The 22642-nt window shown below is 43.6% G+C and overlaps 4 protein-coding genes and 1 long non-coding RNA gene across 5 annotated transcripts; 1 reads left to right on the forward strand and 4 right to left on the reverse strand.

Moving 5' to 3' along the window:
* Positions 1 to 1543: 1543 nt before the first annotated feature.
* On the reverse strand, positions 1544 to 10558 carry LOC4343696 (uncharacterized). The gene is made up of 20 exons (XM_015791745.2): positions 9159 to 10558; positions 8626 to 8829; positions 7926 to 8030; positions 7760 to 7825; positions 7462 to 7626; positions 7303 to 7377; positions 7075 to 7226; positions 6512 to 6647; positions 6359 to 6428; positions 6152 to 6279; positions 6013 to 6069; positions 5034 to 5219; positions 4758 to 4850; positions 4053 to 4138; positions 3909 to 3975; positions 3747 to 3813; positions 3517 to 3653; positions 2468 to 2559; positions 2324 to 2390; positions 1544 to 2027 (listed from the first exon to the last, which is right to left on the reverse strand). The coding sequence occupies exons 1-20, from the start codon at positions 10410 to 10412 to the stop codon at positions 1863 to 1865; spliced, it is 3372 nt and encodes a 1123-aa protein (XP_015647231.1). The 5' UTR covers positions 10413 to 10558; the 3' UTR covers positions 1544 to 1862.
* Positions 10559 to 12664: 2106 nt separating this feature from the next.
* Positions 12665 to 17003, forward strand: LOC112939599 (uncharacterized). Its single transcript, XR_003243358.2, has 3 exons — positions 12665 to 13021; positions 15095 to 15165; positions 16720 to 17003. It is a non-coding gene; the product is annotated as an uncharacterized lncRNA (long non-coding RNA).
* Positions 13327 to 14817, reverse strand: LOC136357271 (protein ALP1-like). Its single transcript, XM_066312313.1, has one exon. The coding sequence runs from the start codon at positions 14815 to 14817 to the stop codon at positions 13459 to 13461; it is 1359 nt and encodes a 452-aa protein (XP_066168410.1). The 3' UTR covers positions 13327 to 13458.
* Positions 15362 to 16713, reverse strand: LOC107278350 (uncharacterized). Its single transcript, XM_026026863.2, has 2 exons — positions 16323 to 16713; positions 15362 to 16266 (listed from the first exon to the last, which is right to left on the reverse strand). Exons 1-2 carry the CDS (start codon positions 16651 to 16653, stop codon positions 15362 to 15364), a joined length of 1236 nt encoding a protein of 411 aa, XP_025882648.1. The 5' UTR covers positions 16654 to 16713.
* A 2211-nt stretch (positions 17004 to 19214) lies between the features above and the next one.
* LOC4343697 (beta-hexosaminidase 2) lies at positions 19215 to 21874 on the reverse strand. Its single transcript, XM_015789970.3, has 2 exons — positions 20861 to 21874; positions 19215 to 20518 (listed from the first exon to the last, which is right to left on the reverse strand). Exons 1-2 carry the CDS (start codon positions 21750 to 21752, stop codon positions 19575 to 19577), a joined length of 1836 nt encoding a protein of 611 aa, XP_015645456.1. The 5' UTR covers positions 21753 to 21874; the 3' UTR covers positions 19215 to 19574.
* Positions 21875 to 22642: the final 768 nt, after the last annotated feature.

Raw genomic sequence — 22642 nt, forward strand, 5'->3', positions numbered from 1 at the left:
AGCAATTCAGCATGCATTTATGATCAGAGCTACACACTTGGAGTCGGTCACCAACGAACTATTTCTATTTCAACTCTTGAGATGACACACTAGTAGAAGGTTATGCTGGTCTTTTCCTTAGATTTATGAGAGGGGGGACTTAATTTTTTTCCCTATTATTATGTTTCTTACTTTATCCGAAGTAGTATGTATGCACATAGTATAGAGGCTGAAAATGTAAAGCTTTTTTCCATTATCTAAAAAAACTTACTCAATGACTGTAAAATCACTCAAAAGCTAAAGCAACCGTGATGTTAGAAGCTTTCTCTAACCTTGGAAGCGAAGTTATCAAAACAATAATAATGATAATCTTGAAAGCAAAAGCGACACCACTACTACTTAAACAGAACAAGTCTTTTCTTTTGAACCCAAGAACGGAAAGACACTCTAGAGAGGATTAATAAAATTGTGTAAATGTTGGTTGCCGCTAGGCATTTCATTCATCATCACCTGAGAAAAGGTAAGCGTGATGGAGCGGCATGTTAGTCCTCTCAATTTTAAAAGCCATGCCAACCTCAGCTATCAAAAAGGCGAGTTTTGTCAAATTGTCATCACCTGCCGTGCCTACAGTTTTCAATCTTGTGCTTGCTTGTTCAAATGAGCAATAGGCTACACTGCTAGAGCACTCATGGATGTTTTGTTGTTTTCTACTCGGGATGACTCCAAGAGGTTCTTCCCAATGAACTTGTGTTTTCTTTAGCGTAGCAGATGCCATATTTGTCGCTGTCAATGTGCAATTTCTTGTCGAGCCTGATGGACTATATCTCCTCAAGCAAAAGACAAAAGAACGCTTTTTGGGGCAGCAGGAGAGGTCAAGAGTGAGCATCTTCTCAGCTCTTGTTTAAGCTCATTCCAGTCTTCGAGATTTGTCTTGTACTGGGAGCCGCCATGAGCTTGGAAATGATGGAGATGTTCCAGTTATAATTTAGGAGCTAATCCTCTCATGACTAATTCAAATTCAACTTCTGATGTCAAGCCTTGATACAGGAAAAGATTATCTGAAAGATACCTTTTGAGTATTTTGTTTTGGCTGATTCCAACCTGTTGACGCATGCATAAATTGCATATGCAACTTGCACTATTGTTTTCTGATTAGCTGAGGAAAACTCAAAACGAGGACCGTTTTGAAGTTGCGACATACGCAAAGAAAACGTCTCAGAAATACCTCAGTTAGCTGGGAAGCATTTCCTGCAGCAAAATACCTCAAGTTAGCTGGAGAGGATTACCTGCAGGATGCAGCATCTTGGGTGATAAACAGTATCGTTAGTGGATGACAAACAGCATCGTTAGGGCAATTCATGCTTGGTTAATGATGAACGCAGCTTTCAAGATTCCTTGCGAATCTTTCGCTCGATCGACCACAGATTCCTTGATACCCAGTCGTATGAAGACAAAGCGAAAAAAATGCCACCCTGTGGTGTAAAATATTTGGCACGGTATTCATCAGCGAAGAAACATGCTCAGCACAAATAGAGAGCAATAATTATTAAAAACTGCAGGGAAGCATCCACAAAAATATGATAACTTCATTACCAAAACTGGCGCAGCATCTGTTCAGCTCAAACTGACAACAATATCACCATTTCACTTACAACCTCTGATGCAGCACATCCCAAAACCATATCTGAGTACAAGATAATATACACACTCTACATCAAAACCATATGAAATGGCAACCTCCAATTCCTTGAAGCCAGCAATGCGCATTCACAAATGAACTCACCCACAAATGATTCAACACAAAGAATTGGTTGACGGTAACAATGATGAAATATATCAAAAAAGGAGCAAGATTTGAACTTGCAGCAACAAAAAAAAAAAACCTATGTCGACAAAATGGACTGCAGCAGAAGCTGCTGCTGTGGTTGCAAGCTGGAAAATGTTGAGGCAAGAAAATCTGGTGGCAATGTCTGCTGGAAACGCCTCAAGAGATTGACCATCCGCTTGGTTGTTTCATCTGTAGCAAGCTCTGTTCCGTTGCATAAAACCTGCAGTAGAAATCCCAAGACAGCATTCATTTATGAATTTTACAGCATCTGAGTCAAAGAAATGAAAAACAAAATGCACATAGTAATAAATAGTAGTTTTGATCCTAGGATCAGCTATGTTGCTGCTATAGCAGTAACAGCCTGAAATTGCCATGCTAATAGTACACAAAAGGTCCAAGACAAATTATCACAGAGAACCAAACTAAACCAGGAACACAGGAATCCGTCTTGATGTCTCTGTTTTCCTTTGGGAAAAGGGCCCCACACCATAATATAGGAAACAAGTCAGAAATTACCTCCGCAAAAATTGAAACAATTTTTGGAAGATATTGGCTATGAGGACCAAGAATATCTGCATCCGATCTGCACACAGACAAGGTCATTATAAACTGCAACAAAAAGTTATGATTGTTGGCATGTCATCCATAGAGAGCAGATACCTTTCAACCATTGAGGAGAGCTGATCGTGTACAACTTTTGCTTCAATCTTGTCATCTTTTATAGGCAAGCAACCAAGCCAGGCAGGAATGACCTAAAGAGCATGAATACATTGGATGAGGATAATACAACATGTATCTTTTTAGCAATATATGGTCTTACGGGAGCTGAAAACAAGGTTCAGACTAAATCTAGGGACAAGCACAACTACTGGTTTTACACTGGTTATTTAATTGGTTCAGTTTCAGCTTGAACTCCATACTCTGCAGCAGGTTTCTCAACTATTCCTTTGGAAAATCACTACTACTTTTTTTACTAAACAACCATAACTCCATTAGGACACACAACACTAGCAGGAACAGAGCAGTTTCATTTTGAAAAACATTCAGACACAATAAAGTGCCAAGTTCTTCAACAGTTTACGCAAAGCATATTTTCAGTAGAACTTTGGATTTGTTTTGCAGTTTTAAGGATGCCAAGTTGTATGAATGCAAAATCAGATCCAAAACCAACTTAGCTATTAGTAATTGATGGCAAGGACCAAGGAATATTGATTGCATATAACTAAAAGCTTGACTGTGTGTTTGCTAGGAAATATTGAAGGGTAGTACATTCTGACGAAAGACATAAATCTTCCTTCTATATCCAAAGGCTTGATTTCACTTGATGAACGGCATGAAAGAACAGTTTAGATCTATTAAGGTGTCAGTTCATCCATACAAGCAAACAAGATTTGGACCTTTTTTGAATCTTGAAAAGCATATACAAATTTTAGGACCTACTCCGTAATCATTTAAGTTTGTAAAGTTTGCTCCACAAACAGAAAATATCTGTCAAGAATATTTCAATTCATTTTTCCTACTAAGTTTGCACAGATTTTCTAGCAGGATTTCATCCTCCCTCAATAAAGGAAAGTAGTTTTCCCCCTTTCCATTCACTTGGTAGCCCACATGTTAATATGGTTGGATAGAAAACAGAAGACAGAATATATATAACAAAACAATGACAGTTGTTTTAACTGACTGAATGTGACTATGTGAGATATGCTTACCTGAGCTGCATCGATACCATCACGATGGAATTGGCATATTTTACCAAGCGCTGAAACAGCATTGTCATATGCCATTATATTGTCTGCATGCTTTGCTTCAGGATGTGTGATAACATTGTTCAACTTTGACAGCGCCTCTGATTTTGAAAGCACCAAATTAGTGGGTTGGTTTTGAAAATGCATGGTAAAGTACTACAAACTACAAAGTGATGTAAGCATGACCCGACTACCTCCAACAAGTGGGCGGAAAACATGACCGCCAAATTCAGCACATACACCCACACCATAGACAGCAGCCTAAAAAGAATAAGTTGGCAGTTCAACACAACATTAGTGGCCAAATATAACAATAGGACATGGATGAAGGGACAGGAAAACATAAATATTTATACCTGCCGAACATCTGAGTTCTCATCATTGGATGCCTCCAGCAGAAAAGGTAGGTATGTATCATAATACCTAATCAGATAGGAAAATACATAATTCAGTTACAAATACAAGCCCTGCATCCAACCAAATAGCTTTGAGGAACATACTTGAGAGCAGATTCACGACATTGCTCTGCAATATCATCAAATATACAGATAGCTATCCTTCTCTCTTCAGCAGTCTTATCTTTTCCCTGCCAAATTAAAATGACACAAGAAATGAATGAGCAGTAAACAACAAAACAAGAAATAATCAACACAGCTCAATAGAACTAAGACTAGAAAACATGCAAGTGATAATACTGGTAAACACAAGTGATAATAACCATTAATCTTTTCGTTAACACGTGAGAAGAAAAATGTCCACGCAGTCACTGATAATTTGATAGCCATATCCAAGGAAACAATTCTTACATACTATTTTATTTGGCATATCCATTTTGAGTTTTCATGAATAAAACAGTTCAAATCAAGATATGCATGTCATTGTCTTCCTTGGTTGTTTCACAATAAACTGATGATAAACAGTCAAAATGAATATTGAGAGGCTGTCGGGCATATGGAAAATCTTTCAAAATGAAGCGTTGTGATATAATGTAAACCACTAAAACAATCAGGAACTTTCAGGATAGAAGAAAAGAGTTGGATGAAATATCATGCTAACAGGCACAAATCAAGAAATTAAAGTAGTGGTAACTAATGTAGTGGTAGAACTAAAAAAAAATACTAGAGTGAGATCTAACAAGGAACTTGTATGTGTAAAAATAAATCAAATCCAAACACACAATTAAATGCAGGATTCCACTGACTTACCAACATAGGTGTGATGTATACAGACAGTTCATCAAAGAATGGCAGAAAAGAAGCTTTGAAGGTCTTAATTAAAGTACCAAGGCACTCTCCAACCTGTAAATTATTTTAAAAACTAGTGTTAACAGAATCAACTTTTAGAAGACTAATATTCCATCCAGTAAAAAAGAAGTTATTCATACAGTCCCCTTTTGTCCAATATAAATATTCATCTAACAAAAGTTAAGTCTTTTAATGTTACATGACTCCCAGCCGCTGGGAGTCACGAGATACACGAACCTGATCAAACACTTCCTCCTCCTGCTCATTCTCTTCTTTGAGTAGTTCTCCTTCATCAGCATCAAAATCTTCTGCCTTTGATCTCTCTGACCTTTCTCTTTTCCTGGTAGCGCTGGCTATAATAACATTTTTTATCTCATCCGAAACAGCTCTTACTTGGTTTTCATCAAGGAGTCGACCAGAGAGCTGCTCAATTAAAAAGAATAGTGAGCGATAAAAAAACCCAGGCCTTTCAAAATTGAGGAACGGCCAAGTATATTATCGCAGTGTAGAAAGTTGAATAAATAGATTATAAACCATCAGTGAATATCACTCAGCTATACTGCATTGATTTATCAATTCAGCAATCTTTTTGGTGTAATAGTGTCAATGAAAAATGCATTCAATGTGCAAAAGGTGCCAGTGTCAACTTCCAAGCAAAATCATTCTGGCTTTGGTATAAGTCCACTAACATAGCCCAATCAATGATGAAAATTAGTAATCTTTTTGCACAGTAATGACTGCAATAAACTTTCAACACTAATAGCAAATAAGTCCACCATGACCTTTGGAAAGTGATTTGTTGGATCTAACTCTAATGTGGTCTTAGTTTCTTCCATGTCATATATGAAGGTACTGCGATTATCCAACTGTTCCTCGACAGAAGCTAACTCTTGAAACCACTATCTATTGATGGCAATTTTGGACCAAACAATATTCCAACCAAACAAAATTCATGGTGAACAAACTGGTCATACATGGTTCATCCAACTGAAGATATTTCAGCTTCATCCAATAGATAACTAAAAACTCAACAAGAAAAGACACCAGGTATACGTTTCTACAGCTGAATGATCTCTCTAAGATGCATAGGCAGACAACAAACATAACCCAGTTAGCTGTATACACCAGTGCACTGCCTCAATATGCTCCAGAAGCATTACAATTTCATAGAAAAATACCATCCCATTCAAATAAAAATATGAAAAGGAGAACAAACCTGCATGCACTCATTTAATGAATCAAGCATGGATGAACACATCTCAGTTTCTGGTTCCTGTATAGTAATTCAAAAGAAAACAGCTGTTAGCGTTGAATAGAAAAACCATCCACATGTATAGAGAAGATTTTGCATAGACCTTGTGCAGCGCTTCAACAAGAGCTGGAATTATGTAGTCAGATAATTGTTTAACATAAGATTCATCGCGTCCTTGAGCCAGCCCCTTCTCAACAGCCAATTTTGCAGAACGTAGTAGTTCAGGCATAGCTGCATTGTTGTTGGAACTATACTTTTAAAATGCAAATCCATAAGGCAAAAGATAAAATCATACTAAAACATCAAATACCTGCAACAGCAGCTCTCCTCACTTCCTCATGAAAGTAAAATTTAAGGAGTGGAACCAATGTAGGAGCAACCTACGTGGAATTTGACCACCAACATATGACACTGAGTGGCAATTGAGAAATTAGACATTTAACATGCTGGTATGATATCAAACCTGATCAATCCATGGGAAGAACCCCTCCTTGAGTTCATCAGCATAACAGCATAGCATGTTGCAAGCTGTTGCTTTCTCTTCTAGTACACTAGTTCGGATACCTATTCTTTTGTCGCCAAGCGTAATTGTTTCAATGCTGTATTGAGTGAAAAAGATTAGGGGCAATATTGCAGAACCAACAAGAAGCTAAAAACAACCACCACACCTCACATAAAAAAGGATGATATATTTCTGAACAAATCAAATTGCAAAAGAAAAAAGATAATCAATAGGGAAACATATTACAAGCATAAGGTAGCTATTGCAAGTTGCAGTCCCACTAACCCAAAAAAAAAAAGGTTGATAACGGAAATATAAACAGGCACGAGTTTCACGAAAAAAAGGAACCTTCTATGAACGAAGTGTATGTAATTACATTCAGTATGGTATAGAAACAAATAGTACTTCTTAAGAAAGAATGAACCATAGATAAATTTAAATAGAATGCCTCTGACACAGCATCAATATTAAGGGCATATTTAATTCAGTGGATAAAACATAGCAATTGAAGAAGATGCACAAACCTATCATCATCTGATTCTATATCATCATCAGATTCAGCTGAAGTAATTGTGACATCAGGCTTCAGTTGAGCAGACTGAAGCAGTGGTGGCATAACAACGTTCATGTACGGAAGAAAATCCTGCCCGAGACATTTGCATAACCTGGCCCAAGCCTGTCACATAAAGGAGAAAATGTTACAAAGGATCTGAATTTTATTATGATTAATTCATAATAGGTTTTATGTGTACCTGAAGCATGTAGCTTGTTATTGGATCATCATTTTCCATTGTAGTTCCTTGCAAACTCATAAGTACTTCCATGACCTATCAATCAATGTGTAGATTAGAAAAGTGCATGCATAGAACATAGCATACAGAACAAAATTACAGTGGAGAAGACACAATTACCTGCTTTGCGTCATCCCTGAACTTATCCTTGCCTACAGCCATTCCGACCAGACTTATACACTCCATAGACTTGGCACGAAGCATCCTATTGGACTTATCAGTTGCATTCATTAAAATAGCTTTCAGGTATGGCATCACTGCATCATAGTATTTTTTGAAGTGCTCCTGCAAGACAAGTACACCAAAATTTAACACAATATTATAAACTCTCATTAACCATCAAGATAAGTATAAAAGGTAATGTTGCGTCCCCCTCCCCCTATAAGAAATTAAGCTAACTTATACATGGACAAATTACCTGCGATGAATCAGCTACTGATGCTAAAGCTGTCAATGCTCCCTCTTGCACCATTTGCTTGCCGTTCTAAAGCATAAGTACAATATATTAGCACATGTTCTACTAGTTCAAAAAAATAACACTAAAAGACAATAAAATATATTTAACTGGTGAGGGAGGTGGATACCTGAAGAAGAACAAGTAATTTGGTAACAATTCCATCCAGGTAAGGTGTCAGAATTTCAGGCGTGCAATTCTCACTGAAATTCAAGATAGCTGATGCAGCATGTGCCTGTGAATGATAGTAACACAGCCAGACATATTATTTCCTAATAAGCATAATAAAAGTAGGTTAAGTTTGTATGTATAATAGGCACCCCAAAACTGCCAAAACCTTGAAAACTGTATATCAAAAAGTAACACTTGAAAATTGTATATGGAACAAAAGTTCATTAAAAAACCTGAATTAATGTGTTTATAAATCATACTTCATGCCATTGACGTGTTACATATTTTTTGAATATAATGCCAAATTATCTTATTTAACAAGGATAGAAACAAAATCTGAAAGACAGGGATAGTTCGTGTTGATGTTCATCTAACCCCACGAAAGTAAACTTAGCCCAACTAGAACATGGATAGATAAAATAATTTAACTAATTGAAGAACACTCCTAGATGTCTAAGTAGATCAATGGAGCATTATCTTTTATGTAAAGCCCACTATCTACTTTGAAGCATTTTCTTCATAAAGTCTAACAGGTAAGTGAGTCAATAAGCGTTGTCCTTATGAACATTGTAGGCCACAAAAGATGTTATAAATAAAGCAAAGAACATGTGTAAAAGGGTGTGCTAGATCAAGTCTAGCACTAATATTTGAACACTCACTTGCACCCGTGGATTCTGAAAATCATCCATGGCGTTTGCCAATGCAGGCAGCACCTGCTGGTGATAATTAACTTGCAAGTCTGGACCCAAATCAGTAGATAGCTGACCAATTGCATTGATTGCAGCCCAACGCACACGTGCATGAGGATGTTGAAATCCATTCAAAATCATCGAAACAACCTGCTCCAGATTTTTAAGCATCACCTGCAAAGAACAAACAGTTGAGTAAATAGCTATTTTGGCTGCTTCTTGCAAATGAATGAAACAATGGGTAGCATTTTTGTGTCTTAATACTCGCCAAAAGCTCTTGTGCACCTAAAATTCAGTGTTTATAATCACTTGAACATGAGAAATCAATGAAGGCAATTGATTCATTATCACATCACACCGATTCGAATTACCTAATTAAACGAGCTATTGTATATTTTATTTTACCCAGTGCAGCAAAATAAAATACCTTCAGCTTTTCAACTGGTTTTTGTAGTGATTCTATTGCATAGTAGTCACAATAAGCATGAACTTATTTAGCTAACCTTCGCACATCCTTCTGCAATCTGTGCAAGTGTGATTAGTGCAGCATGGTGCTTCTGCCACTCAGGAGCGGAAAGGTACTGCGGGAGCAGCTCAGATGCAATTGGCACAATTGCATTCCCACCAATAGCAATGGCTAGACGGTCAAGGCACTCCTGTGCTACTCCATAGTTATTTCCTTCACCCGCATCTTCATCCTCTGTCTCTGCAGTGTGCCAAGCAGGATCATCCTCGACATCAAGCAACATCTGCATGAGCACTGCAAATAACCTGCCAACAAACTGCGGGAGGCGACGCATCATTCCTGGTGCACGCTCCCTGGCCTCAGCGAGAGTAATCACAAACTCTACAGCGAGGTGCCTAGTCCCATCCTCCAGCTGTGCAGCCTCAGCTATCTGCAGCATTGCACCTACAACATCTGCAATCTGCCGCCGCAGGAACCTTGGCTCTGCACCAGCCAGTTCCACAAGCAGCTCCAGCGCCTCCTGTGCAGAGGCCTCCTGACCAGAGTTTAGGCAATCCGTGAGCGCCCTCATCATTGCAGGAAGCAAATCCTGCATCTTATCCCGGTCAGCGTTGGTGGGCAAGCACTGGACGAGGTTAACCGCAGCGCTCAACGCGGCGATGCGCACATCAGGAGATGTCGGGTGCGCCAGGGCGGAGGCGAGCAGGTTGTGGATTGTCATCAGATGGTCTAGAAGCGATTCAGCGATGTAATCCGCCAGGCGCGCGAAGATGAGAAGCGCGGACTCCTGCAGATTGGGAGCCTCGGGTCCCGACGCCGCGCGGAACAGGAAGGGGAGCAGCTCGGCCCACGCGTTCTCCGGCAGGAGGAGCGCGGCGAGCTCGGATATGGCGTCGCATACCTTCTTCGCGATGGGCTTGGGCGGGTCGGACTGGAGCGCCGAGAGGAGGTGCTGCTTGAGCGCGGCCTGCCCCGCGGGGGAGAGGTGGGGCCACACCGGCGCCGCGGCGGCGCTGGACGCGTCGGAGGAGGGCGTCGGGGAGAGGAGCTTGCGGAGGAGGACGGCGGCCATGGCGCGGAGGTCGGCGGGCGTGGCGGGCGACGACAGCGACGAGGCGAGGCGGAGCGCGAGCGGCTCCGGGTGGGACCCCCGGAGGCGGTGGAACGCCGCCTCGGCGGCGGCGCGGTCGGCGTTCGACGAGGACATCAGCGTCGAGAGCAGCGCGTCGAACGCCGCCGGGTCCCCTCCCAGGAGCGCCGCGGCGGCCGCCTGGTCATCCCCGGACGCCATCGGATGGATCGGATTGGATACGCGCCCCCTTCTCTGGCGGCGGCGGGGGAGGCGGCTAGGGTTTTCGTGACGCGCGTGGCGGCGGCGGCGTCGTGTGTGGGGGGAGGGGGAGGGAGAGGGGTGGAAACACAACAACACACAGGCGCGGAGAGAGAGGGAGACCCGGGGGCGGTTGGGTTTAATAATCCCCCGTATTTGGGTAGGGTTTGGAGGGGGAGAATGAGATGCGGCTCGCGCGAGGGCGAGCGATGGGTTTGGTTCGGTTGGCCTGGTTGGGGATTGGGTCCGGGACGGTTGGGCTCGCTCGCTCGCACGCGCCGGTTTCGCGGGATTCCTTGTCGCATCGGCCACTTTTGGTTATTCTCCCGTGGATTTCCGCGTCGATTCGTCTCCTGCCCCTTCGCGGCGTTCCCTTCGTGGGAAATTTAACTATTTGCCATTATGACATGGCAAATAACGATTTGCCACACCCTATTAATGACATGTGGACCCTCATGTGTCTATGATATGTGGGTCTAGTGGCAAATCATTAAGCACCATTTGTAAGAGTGGCAAATAGTTAAAAGCCCCCCGCGTCGTCGATGCTTAAGCATGGCTAAATGCTAATATAGAGGAGAGAAAAGAGAAGAGAGAGAAGAAACGGACTGTAAACTTCGGTTTGGACACAATAATCAAGAAACTACTCCCTCCATTTCACAATGTAAGTCATTCTAACATTTCCCACATTCATATTAATGTTAATGAATAGATAAAATGGGCCATATATTAATTGTAAAGAGCTAACTATTATATGGTTAGGCTGAGAAGGCTACAAAGAACCTTATAGCCAACAGGTCGCCTGTATTATTAACCTTTGCTCTGATAGAGGTGACTATACATCTAATTTCATGTATAATATACATAATTAAATTAAGATGTAACATGTATAATATGTTGCCTCTACCACACAATCTCCAATATCCCTAACACTCTCGTATATTTCTTGAAGTTTGTGTAGGGGTTACCCCTTACATAAGAGGTAACTATTTCTCTCTTATCTTTCTTCTCTCTTCCATGTCATCATTTAGTTTTATGTGTTATCTTAGGTTTTGTGATTAGATGCCCATATACCATAATACTTGCCCTCAGAGGGTTTTGGGGTTTTACAGGTTGGATGAGGCGAGGCAGCGTGAGCTGGTGTGCGTGCGGCCGCGTGATGGATGTGTGGGATGGAAGGAGAGGACGCCGGTGGTGGTGGTGGACCTGGTGGTGGGGGTATGATTGGGCATTGATGGGTACAGGCAGGCGGCCGGGCGACATCTCGCCCACGTCATGATTAAGCTGCAGGGTGGCGGACAGGGAGCAGCGTGGAGGGGAGTCCTATGTGCGGGGATCATTCATCTGCTCCCCATCTTATCCTTGCCTGCAGTAGTAGTAACTGCACTCCTAGTACTAGTAGTACAAGTGTAACAAATACATGTATATTTATTTCGATTAAGTATAAATTGTACTCTCTCCGTCCTATAATTAGCAATCTCGGATTGGATAAGACACTTTATAATACAATGAATCTGGATAAAAAGCATGTCCGAATTTATTGTACTATGAAGTGTCTTCTCCGGTACTAAATTGTTATATTATGGGACAGAGGAAGTAATATATAAACCGTATGTCATCAACTCATCATGTTATTTGTGTAGCATTAGAAACATGTAAACTCTGGCGCTAGCAATTCCATCTCGCATTGTTAAGATATTTAAGGCTTAGTTTAGTTTAGCAACTTTGGTGAGCAACTTCCTCGTTCTCTTTTCAAACGGTTAAACGGCACGTTTCATAAAAAAATTGTATATAAAAGTTTTTTTTAAAAAAATAGAATAAACTCATTCTTCAAGTTTGTAATAGCTAATTAATCAATGATCTTCCATGTTTTCGGCACTATGGAAAATCTTACCCGAGTTGCTAAAACGAACTAACCCTAAGTATGACAGCCTAGTTATTTTCCTTCCTAGGGTTTATAAACCTCTTAGGGCAAGGCCAATGTATATGGTAAAATGCATAACAAGAGTGGGCCCATCTACAGGTAGCAATAGTTAAGGAAATCTCTACAATGATACTGCTTGTTTGATGGAAATAAGGTGGGTCCCGCTGGGCCCCACGGGAGAAAAAGAATACAGATCACTCCTAACCATCTGCTTGTTCGCGCGAGTGAAAAAAAATCCTCATCCACTGTTACTCTGTTCGATCCCCATTTCCTCCGCCTCAGATCCCCAATTCCTCTCTTCGTCGCTCCGCTCGATCCCCAAATTCTCCCACAGCGCATGCACTGGATCCCCAATTTCTCCGACGATTGCTCCTCCCGTGGCTGCGCCAACGTCGCTGCTCCTCCCGGCCTCCCCTCCTTCGGCTGTGACCTCGCTGTGCCGTGGCTTCGGTGCCACGTTGCCGCGCGCGGCCTCACCCATCGATGACGCTGCATGCGCGAACTACTCCGGCCGCGACGCTGCCGACGCGTGCTTCTCTGTCTCGTCTGCGCCACAAACTTGAAGCTGCTCTCAACCATCAGCACCTACTAGACGGTCACCGCCCTCAACTTCGCCTACATCGTCCGTGAGTTCTGCGTTAGAGACAAGGTGATTGATTCCGTGGCCTCTCCTTTTCCGTGTTGTGGAATCTCTTCTTGCTTTTGGTTTGCCCGGTGATTAAATTTATATCTGTTTGTGCAAGTGCTGCTGCTGCTACGATTAAATTTGTCATCAAATATGTGCAAGTGCTGCTACTACAGATTCTTTTTCTGTTTGTACGTATGCATCATGTGAATCGTTGATTTCGATCCCGATGGAATTTTCATAGTGTTTAGTTGTGCTCCAACAGATCTGAAATTAAAAAAAAATGACAAAAAAACATGATATTTTCAATATGACTTGTGCTTGACTAATTAAGGCAATGGTACTGGTACATTACTCTTAGTGCATGAAAAAGTAAAGAGTCTCAGTTACTAATAAGAATAAATTGGACGACTGAAAGAAAAATGGAAAAAAGAACACAAGTTTCATAACACAAATAAACTCTAGTTTTGTTGTTGTTGACCACCATATTTCTGCCAAATGTGCTCCATCAAATCTGACTTTAGACGTCGATGGGTTGTTCGATCGCGAATATTCATGTCTGCGTCTAGGACCTCTGCAAATCCATGGATTGGCCCATGGTCGAGTCCTACTAGTTGTACAGAAGATTGTGATTGCTCATATGTGTTGTCATCAGGTATGACATAATCGTCTCTCTCATCCTCAACTATCATGTTGTGCAAAATAATACATGCATACATGATATCAGCTAGTTCATCCCTTTCCCAAAGCCATGCTGGGTGGCGAATTATGGCCCAACGTTTTTGCAAAACCCCAAATGCTCGTTCCACATCTTTCCTTGCTGATTCTTGGCGTTGTGCATACAATTTAGCCTTGTCACTTTGAGGTCTAGTAATTGATTTGGCAAATGCAGCCCACTCTGGATAAATATTATCAGCTAAATAGTATCCCATGTTATATTCTGTCCCATTGACAGTAAATTGAACACTAGGAGCTCTTCCTTGTAGCACTGCAGTAAACAATGGTGACTGATCCAACACATTGATATCATTGTTTGAACCAGCAGCACCGAAAAATGCATGCCAAAACCATAGGTCAGCAGATGCAACTGCTTCAAGCATGATAGTGGGTACACCATAATCACCACGTGTGAATTGTCCCTTCCATGCAACCGGGCAATTTTGCCACTCCCAATGCATGCAGTCAAGACTACCCAACATGCCAGGGAACCCATGAGCCTCTCCTTGTTGAAGTAAACACTGGATATCTTGTTCATTAGGCTTGCGAAGGTATTGCTGACCAAATATATGTCTAACACCTTGAACAAAATTTATCATGCATTCCATTGCTGTGCTTTCTGCAACCCCAAAAGTCTCATCCATAAGGTCAGCTGGTGTACCATATGCCAACATGCGTATGGCAGCTGTGCATTTTTGCAACGGTGATAGACCAACCTTGCCAAATGCATCTCTTCGCAAACAAAAATATGGAGACCAAATGCCAAGAGCTTCAACAATGTGCAAAAATAGATGCTTTCTCATGCGAAATCTTCTACGGAACTGATCATCGGTATATAAAGGATTGTCAGAATAGTATTTTGCAAACAATCTGTTGTGGTCGTCTTGGTGATCTCTATTGATGTACCTTCGTTTGTAGCCCCCACGACGATTAGAATGACCAGCTTGTTGTGCTTGCATTTGAGCTTGAAGTTGAGCTTCAATCTCATCTTCAATCTCAGCTTCCATAGGATCATTGATTTCTTCCAAAATCAGCTCTTCAAGGTAGTCACTAGAGCTAGAATCATCTGACTCACTAGATTGATGTGGTGACTTGCTGGACATTTTTTTTTTTGAAAGTGGGAAGGCTGTTGAGATGAAGTTGAACAAAATGAGAATGGGTGTTGTTCTGCTGAACTACATTACCTATTTGTAGATGATACATTTTACAACGACTAGATTTGTCAGATTTTTACAACAGCTATATTTTCCTGGGTTTTGTCAATATCCTAACAGCTAGCTCTTGCTTTTGTCAGTCTTTTACAACAGCTATATTTTCCTAGGTTTTGTCAACATCCCTCTTGCTTTTGTTCTCTATTAATTATTGCTCATATGTATTCAGGTGGAGAAAAAAAACAGATTGGTCATGGATGGAAGGAAAACCATCAACACCAACTAGATCCATGTGAAAAGGTGATTTCTCAAGTACTAAGGATATTGTAGTTTCATTCCATAGCTGTAATACACAATATTTATACAAATTACCATAACATAGTACAGTACAAATAGGTTCACAGTACAAGCATCAACACAGTACATAATTTTAATATATGACAAGAATACTGACATTATAAAATAAGCATAATTGCTAACATTGCTTGCTAGTCATTTATTCCTCAGCAAGTTCTCTAGCTAATTGGTCCAACACATTTTCATGTCTCTTCAGTTTTGCTTCACTAAAGGTTGATGTATCCTTCTCCATCAGTTTTAAATACATTTGGTATTTTTCTGCCCTTGCCTTCTCTTTTTTTGCAATCGCCTTCTCTTTTTTTGCTTCTGCTCCAATCAGTGTTGCTTCTGCTGCCTTTAGCAATGCTGCTGCTTTAGTTGTAATAGCTTCGTGAAAGAGAACCATATTTTGACTTGGCTTATCCCCTAAAGGTGATGGTGCACCTTTTCCTTTTTGCCTCTGTTTTGCTGCCTTCTGCCCCTCAGGGCGCTTCTCTTTGCGCTCTGTTTCCTCCTCTGTGTCTTGGTTCGACGATGAAGTATATGCTCCTGATTCAGAAATCTTGTTCCTCTTATTATGGCTACTCTCTTCAAGGACTCTACGCCATTTAGGTTGATCTTTAAGATCTTTCCACATATACTCCAAGGTGAAAGGTTTTTGGTTGTTGTGCTTTTTGTACCATTCACAGGCTTTCTCCATTATCATATCATCAGAATACCCACTTGTGAAAGTAGTTCTAGCTTTAGAATAAAATCCACAGAACTTAGTGACATCTCTCTTGACATTGTCCCAATGTGTTCTGCATTGCTTGGGGTTCCTTTTGTTCCCATTACTAGGCATATTGCTGTTGAACTCTCTAGCTACAGCCTTCCAATATTGTTCTGATTTCTTGTCATTGCCTTTGATGGGATCAACTGAATTGTTCAACCAAGAACTCATTAGTCGTATATTGTCATCTTCAGTCCAATTGATGCGTGTCCCTCTTCTTCCTTCTTCACTGCTATCACTTGCCTCTTCAACCTCAACTACTTCTTTCTCATTATGTCTTGTATGACATGGAGAAGCTGATCCATGAAAGAAGTGTTGGCTGTAGCCCCAATTGAAGTACTATATTGCATACCAAACTGTGATCTATTGGCTGCAAATCCAAATGCTTGGTTAAATGAGTGCACCAGATTTTCTTGAAGTTGAAAACCTTCCAAGCTTCCTGGAGTAGGTTGCCCATAATATTCTTGTTGCTGAGCACCTTGAAAGATTGGAGGGTGTCGATATGGTTGGTAGTTGCTTGGAGGACCAAAAGGATGGAAATTTTGGAGAAAACTAGGTCTGAAGTTTTGGGGATAACTTGTGGGAAATTGGGTAGAAAGGGAGTTTTGGGCCTCACTATTTGTTGCTTGGCTTGAGGAACCTTGGTTGAGGAGGTTTGAGAAGTTTCCTTTGAAAGGCTCCATTTAGTATGTGGGGAAACTGAATAGATCAAAAATTGTTGTTCATCTCACTTGTTCCTCCTTTTGTAGGCAGCAGAAGAATGCTGGAGGAAGACAACGGCTAGGGGACCAAATGAGCAACTCAAATGGAATAGCAGCAACGGCTAGTAGTACTCGTTACTGTGTTTAGTAACTGACATGTATATTTTATTGGTGTGCACAGAAAAACAGTAAAGGTATTGTATTTTATAGCTTTGTTGCTACACCTTAAGCTTAAGGTGTACTTTGGTTGCATCGGACTTGTGGTCTGACTCCACAATGCTAAATGCGTTGTACTGTAGCAGTATTTAATGTCTAAGGTTACTTTCAGTGTACATTGTGGATGCCCTTAGGCTGTGTTCGATACTAGTGGTTGGGAACTGGTGTGCAGTGCACGTAAAACGGAGCAACTCATTAGCGCATAATTAATGAAGTATTAGCTATTTTGTTTGAAAAATAGATTAATATTTTTTAAAAGCAACTTTCGTGTATAAATTTTCTGCAAAAAGCGTACCGTTTAACAGTTTGGGAAGCGTACGCGCGGAAAATGAGGAGGAGTAGGTTGGGAAGATGGAGGAACGAACGCAGCCTTATAACCATTAGAGCGGGTACAATAATCGGCGACAAGTGCTCCATGTCAGATTTTGCGATGAGCTGGAGGAGAGAGGGAAGTGGAGAGAGAATGGGCGGGCGACTAATTAGTCGCCGGGCTCTACGCGCGACCCGAGAGTGTGGGCCCGCCCATGCTCAAACGCCCATCGTTCCTTCCGCATCCATGGCAGCAAGCCTCATCGCCACGACTTCGTTCACCATAGCCATCGTCGGAGTATGTTGTCCTTGTCCAATACGACGGCCACTAGGAGCCGTCGTCGTCTTGGAGCAGGAGCCGCCCGGCCACCGCTGTCTTCGTCGTCCGTCGCGCGGCCCCGCCGCCGCTGTCTCCGACGCACGTCGCGCGGCCGCCGCCGTCTTCCGCCTCCGCCGCGCGGCGCCGCCGCCGCTGTCTCCGAGGCCCGTTGAGCGGCCGCCGCCGTCTTCCGCCTCCGCCGCGCCGCCGCTGTCTCCGACGCCCGTCGCGCTCCGCCGCCGTCTTTCGTAGAATCGAAAAAGAACCAGGAGAAGGAGGGAGAAAGAGAGTGTGAGGTAGGAGAAGATGGTGGGTCCCACGAAAAAATAAAAAAATCGTGTTGTAGTATTTCTATTATAAACATTAGCTATACTGCTTACTGTAGATGACTTGGCTATTTTTTGAAGCCAACAGCGGACTATATTATTGACATTGCTCTTATGTGCTGTTTTGAAGTTGTTCTAGTCTTTGGCTCACTTCAATCATTGTTGTTGAAGTGTTAAACATCAGTACATCACTGCTAAGACACCTCAGTACGATTGTTGCAAGCTTGTGGCTATTGACTCGACTCTTGAGCTGTAACTCTGGTCCGTTTGTTTTTCTTTTGGCTGTGAAATTCCTGGATTTCTTTTCGAAGAAGTTGTTTTGAGATAAAGACTGAAATGCTTGAAATTTCATTTCTAATATTACTAATACTAGTGGGGCTATTGACCTTTTTTCCCGAAATTTTTCATTTCTAAAGTTTTGGGCTGAATCGTAGGATTTGGATGTTTTATTCTCACTTGTCTGTCCTTTTGGAACGCATGGATGTAAGCTTTCCAATGCACCAATCCAAAATAGGAGGCAGCAACACATAGGTCGCCCAAACCCAAAAACTGGCATCATTTTTTGGGACTAAATAGGCCATGCTAGCCAATATATGAAACCTTTAAGAATTCTCTGTTGTCTGTTCCATCTAGAAGTTGGTGGTCAGACATCACAACTTATAAATAACTGTTGATAATCATGTTGTCAAGAATCAAGACTAAACGCTGATAATTTTGACGAGGCAGGCTACAATTACATGATGTTCTGGTGGCCGTGGAGCGCAGGATCCAAACACAACAATCCGTCACTAGATATCGAAACTCTAGGTACTGTTAGCGATAGCTTTTTCCCTTAATTATTAACGAGGGTTATTTATTTGATTAACATGATAAATTAATATTTTGAGAAATAAGATTTGCAAATACCTTAGAATGGGTGGTTTCATCAATGTAATAGAAGAAAGTTTTTTGAGAAATTGTATTTTTTTTAAGAAGTGTGGAGCAAATAACGCGTGCAAAAAATCTAGGGGAACATCTGAAAAGAACCTAGCCTAGTCACTGTCAAATAAGATAGTCTGATTGGCAATGCAGCGATGAGCAAGAAGCAAGTGGGCAAATATGGCCAGTTCTGCCGCAGAGGCTAGCATTCCTATTGTCCGTATTGTGTCCTGGGTGTGTCGTTTGCAGTTACACTCCAATATGAAAAGCATCTCATTCTGATCATCTCATTCATGTTACCCCAAGAAAGCTCCATTTTTCCGCACGAGATATCACTGACAAATCAACAGATAGCAGTCAAGTGATAGTTTTTTCCACAAGCAAAAGCGAGCACTTGACACAGAGCCACAGATATAGAACAGATCCTTCTAAGCACAAAGAGTTCTTCAGGCTACTAGCTCGCATCAACACTCTCCTCTATAATACTACTTTAATCAAATCGAACAGTACAACCAATGCGTTGGAAATTCGGAACCGGCCCCATGATAAGATAAAAGCCGGCTTTCAAGGTACACAATAACATAACATGCCGTCCACTTCACATTACTCAAAATAAAAAAACAAATAAATTGGTAGCAGCAGCAGCAGTAGCAGAAGTATTCTCCCCTCTCGCACAATGACAAATAAATAAAACCAACCAAAAAAAAAAATCCAGAACTCACACTTTAGTTTCTCCAACTCCAACACATCGTTATGATATGGTAGCAGTTGCTGTGATAGTTGAGCGCACGTATACGGGTCGGTTGCCGGGTGGTTCACCGGACCAAGTTACACATTCCCGGGCGGTTCCTGCACCAGAGCGGCTGGATGGGCTCCGCGCGGACCCCTCGCCCCACCATCCGGTGCCGCCAGTCGGTGAGCCGGTCGGTCGCCTCGGCGTAGCGCTTCCGGCCGGTGGCGTCGCGGTTGCCCGACCACAGCGCCTCCGCCATCGCCGACGCCCTCGGCCACACCCTGCCGTCGAGCACCGCCGCGTCCACCTGCTCCGTCCACATCGCCACCTCCCCGCCGACCACCAGCCTGGCCTCCTCGGCGGTGAGCCCGCCCGCGACGTCGTAGTCGTACACCCGCTGCCACGTCTTGTACGGTCCGCACCACGACCCGCCGCTGGTGCCGTAGTCGCTCCTCGGGTCGTCGTAGGCGGAGTCGTTGCCGGCGAAGTCGCCGTGGCCGCAGTCGAGGTAGTAGAACGACGCCGACGAGACGATGGCCCGGTACCCGGCGCGCACGATCAGCCTCGTGTTGTTGCCGCCGTTGTTCCACGTCTGCAGGATCGTCGTCTCCGGCGGGATCGCCGACGCGGTCACGTTCACCGCCTGGTCCAGCAGCACGTCCTCCCAGTACACCGCCGTCCGGTTCCGGGACACGATCAGCGGGTGCGCCGCGCCGACGAACTTCTCGAGGAGGCGGCTGAGCGTGCCGCCGCGGGCGAGGTAGCGCTGGATGGACGGGTCGGCGTTCCAGCACCCCGGCGTGACCTCGTCGGCGCCGGCGTGGTAGAAGCCGTCCGGGAAGAGGGAGGTGACGTCGTTGATGACGTTGGACATCACCTGGTACGTCTTGGGCTCCAGCGGGTTGAGCTGGCCGGCGCCCGGCTCGGCGGCAAGTCGGCTGGGCCAGTCAGACGCGTCGGGCAGCCAGAACTCGCCGGCGCAGGACACCAGCTCGGGGTAAGCTCCGGCCCACGACGCCGTGTGGCCTGAAGCGATTAGTGAGAAAGTAATTGGGCCTCGTAATTAAATTGGGATTAACTGGGCCGTATTAGCACTGGGCCTAGAACTTAATTAGAAGGTTTATTCCTACTTCCGAGCCAATTTTTTTTTCAAACTTCTTTAAGTTGCCTAATAAATTTATAGAAATATTTTCAACACAAAACAAACAAACTATCAAAATATGTTCAATGTTAGTTATACATAATGAAACTAATTTAGTGTTACAAGTATTGCTATTTTTCTATAGGACAAGTTTGATCAAACTTTCGAAACATTTGATTTTAGAAAAATTAAAGCGACTTGAAATATGAAAGGGATGGAGTACTTACCGGGTGTGTCTATCTCTGGCACGACGCGGACGCCGCGGTTCATGGCGAAGTCGACAATGAGCTTAACGTCGTCGACGGTGTAGCGCATGCCGTCGCCGTAGGAGCCCTTCTCGGCGAGCGCCGGCTCGGAGGGGAGCTCGAGGGGGAACGACTGGGAGTCCGTGATGTGCCAGTGGAACACGTTCATCTTGTTCGCCGCCATGGCGTCGATCGTCCGGAGGATGTCGGCGACGGGGAAGTACGTCCTCCCGGTGTCCAGCATCAGCCCGCGGTGCGGGTACAGCGGCCGGTCCTCGACGCGCACGCCGGCGGCCACCAGCACCGCCCGCTCCCGCCCGCACCACCACGCCAGCTGCGAGAACGTCTCGAGGCCGCGCATGGCGCCCCACGCCGTGGCCGCGGTCACCGTGGCCGCCGCGCCGGCGGGGAGGATCTCCAGCGCGTACGACTCGTCCACGCCGTGCTGCAGCGGCGCGTGCAGGTCGGACACGGCGAGCGTCAGGTACCCCAGCTCGGCTCCCCTTCCCGCCGCGCCGGCGCCGGCGCCGCCCGCGGTGACGTTCACCGCCGGCGTCACGAGGGGCCGGTACCGCTCGGCGAGGAGCAGCGCGGCGTAGCGCCGCGCCGCCGAGAGGAGGTGCGCGTTCCCGGACGGGGCGACGACGTGGAACGAGCTCGAGACACGCACGGCCATGTGGGGCTCCGCCCACGACATGGACGTCGGCTTGGGCCAGACATTGACGGGGAGCGGCGCGTCGCATCGCGCCGGCAGCGGCGAGCTCAGCAAGAACGACAGCAGCAGCAGCAACGCAACAAAACCACCGTTCTTGGTTGCCATGGCTGCCTTAGCTTGAGCCGCTAATCGGAGCTGCACCCCCTGATTGGTGGACATGTACTAGACTGATGATAAATATGGTTTTGTATAAATACAAGTGTATTTTTACATTGTTTCGTGTATTGCCATGTAGTGAAAGGTACTGGGTATCGTATATTGGACGGCCTGCTGCTTACTACAAAGATCCAAATGGCGCTCTTTCATGGATAACTGTCTCTAGCATTCGTCTGTATCCTCAACCTCTTTCTGTCCAACAATCTGTTTCTTAAATCTTGGGATTTGGATTGCGTTTCATACGATGCTGGCCTTGTAATTTATGATGCCGTTTAGCTTTGCTTGATGGAGCTTTATGGTGTAGTATCTTATAAATGAATCCAGGAGATTTTTGAGTTTGTTTGACGTGTTCGTATAATCATTCGCTTGAGAGGATGCCAGATTGCCGGCCGGTGCTGCGGTAGAACAGGTAGTGGAGAGCCCACCAGCTGCCGGGGTTATATTATTTGTTCGATAATTTGTACGCTCAGAAATGTACACAGGCAGTGGACTAGTTCGATGGGGCCCTAAAATTTTTAAAATAATCATGCCTAATATAAATAAGTCATATTATACTCAATTATATATATAACTTTAATATGAGTTATTTCACACAATATTTAGAAATATATCAAATATTAATAATAAGTAAATGTAGTTCTAACTGGGGATCGAGGACACGACCGATCTCAATCGAGCATAAGCTAAAGGCAAAATTGGTTATATAGCATCAAAAGTTCACGTTTTTTGTTTTATAGCACCAAGCTCTTCAATTTAAAGAAGGTAAGCAATTTCTGCAACGTGTTCTTCTCGTAGCGCGTCGTTACGCTTGGAAGAGGAAATAACCACATTGATAAAGAAAGTTAAATATTGAAAGACTGGATCTAATACACTTCTCTTGATGCCGCAACAGG

The sequence above is a fragment of the Oryza sativa genome, chromosome 7, assembly GCF_034140825.1.
Source record: "Oryza sativa Japonica Group chromosome 7, ASM3414082v1".
In the NCBI taxonomy this organism is placed as follows: Eukaryota; Viridiplantae; Streptophyta; class Magnoliopsida; order Poales; family Poaceae; genus Oryza; species Oryza sativa.

Bases quoted from the DNA above. Each gene is read 5' to 3' on its own strand.
- LOC4343696 (XM_015791745.2), bottom strand. From the start codon at position 10,412: ATGGCGTCCGGGGATGACCAGGCGGCCGCCGCGGCGCTCCTGGGAGGG. The intron at 7,378-7,461 runs GTAATTGTGTCT...ATTGATTGATAG, and splicing joins TCAGGGATGACGCAAAGCAG to GTCATGGAAGTACTTATGAG. The intron at 4,851-5,033 runs GTTCGTGTATCT...AATAATTTACAG, and splicing joins AGGAGGAAGTGTTTGATCAG to GTTGGAGAGTGCCTTGGTAC.
- LOC136357271 (XM_066312313.1), bottom strand. From the start codon at position 14,817: ATGTCCAGCAAGTCACCACATCAATCTAGTGAGTCAGATGATTCTAGC.
- LOC107278350 (XM_026026863.2), bottom strand. From the start codon at position 16,653: ATGGAGCCTTTCAAAGGAAACTTCTCAAACCTCCTCAACCAAGGTTCC. The intron at 16,267-16,322 runs GTATGCAATATA...TTCATGGATCAG, and splicing joins AGCCAATAGATCACAGTTTG to CTTCTCCATGTCATACAAGA.
- LOC4343697 (XM_015789970.3), bottom strand. From the start codon at position 21,752: ATGTCCACCAATCAGGGGGTGCAGCTCCGATTAGCGGCTCAAGCTAAG. The intron at 20,519-20,860 runs GTAAGTACTCCA...TAATCGCTTCAG, and splicing joins GCCAGAGATAGACACACCCG to GCCACACGGCGTCGTGGGCC.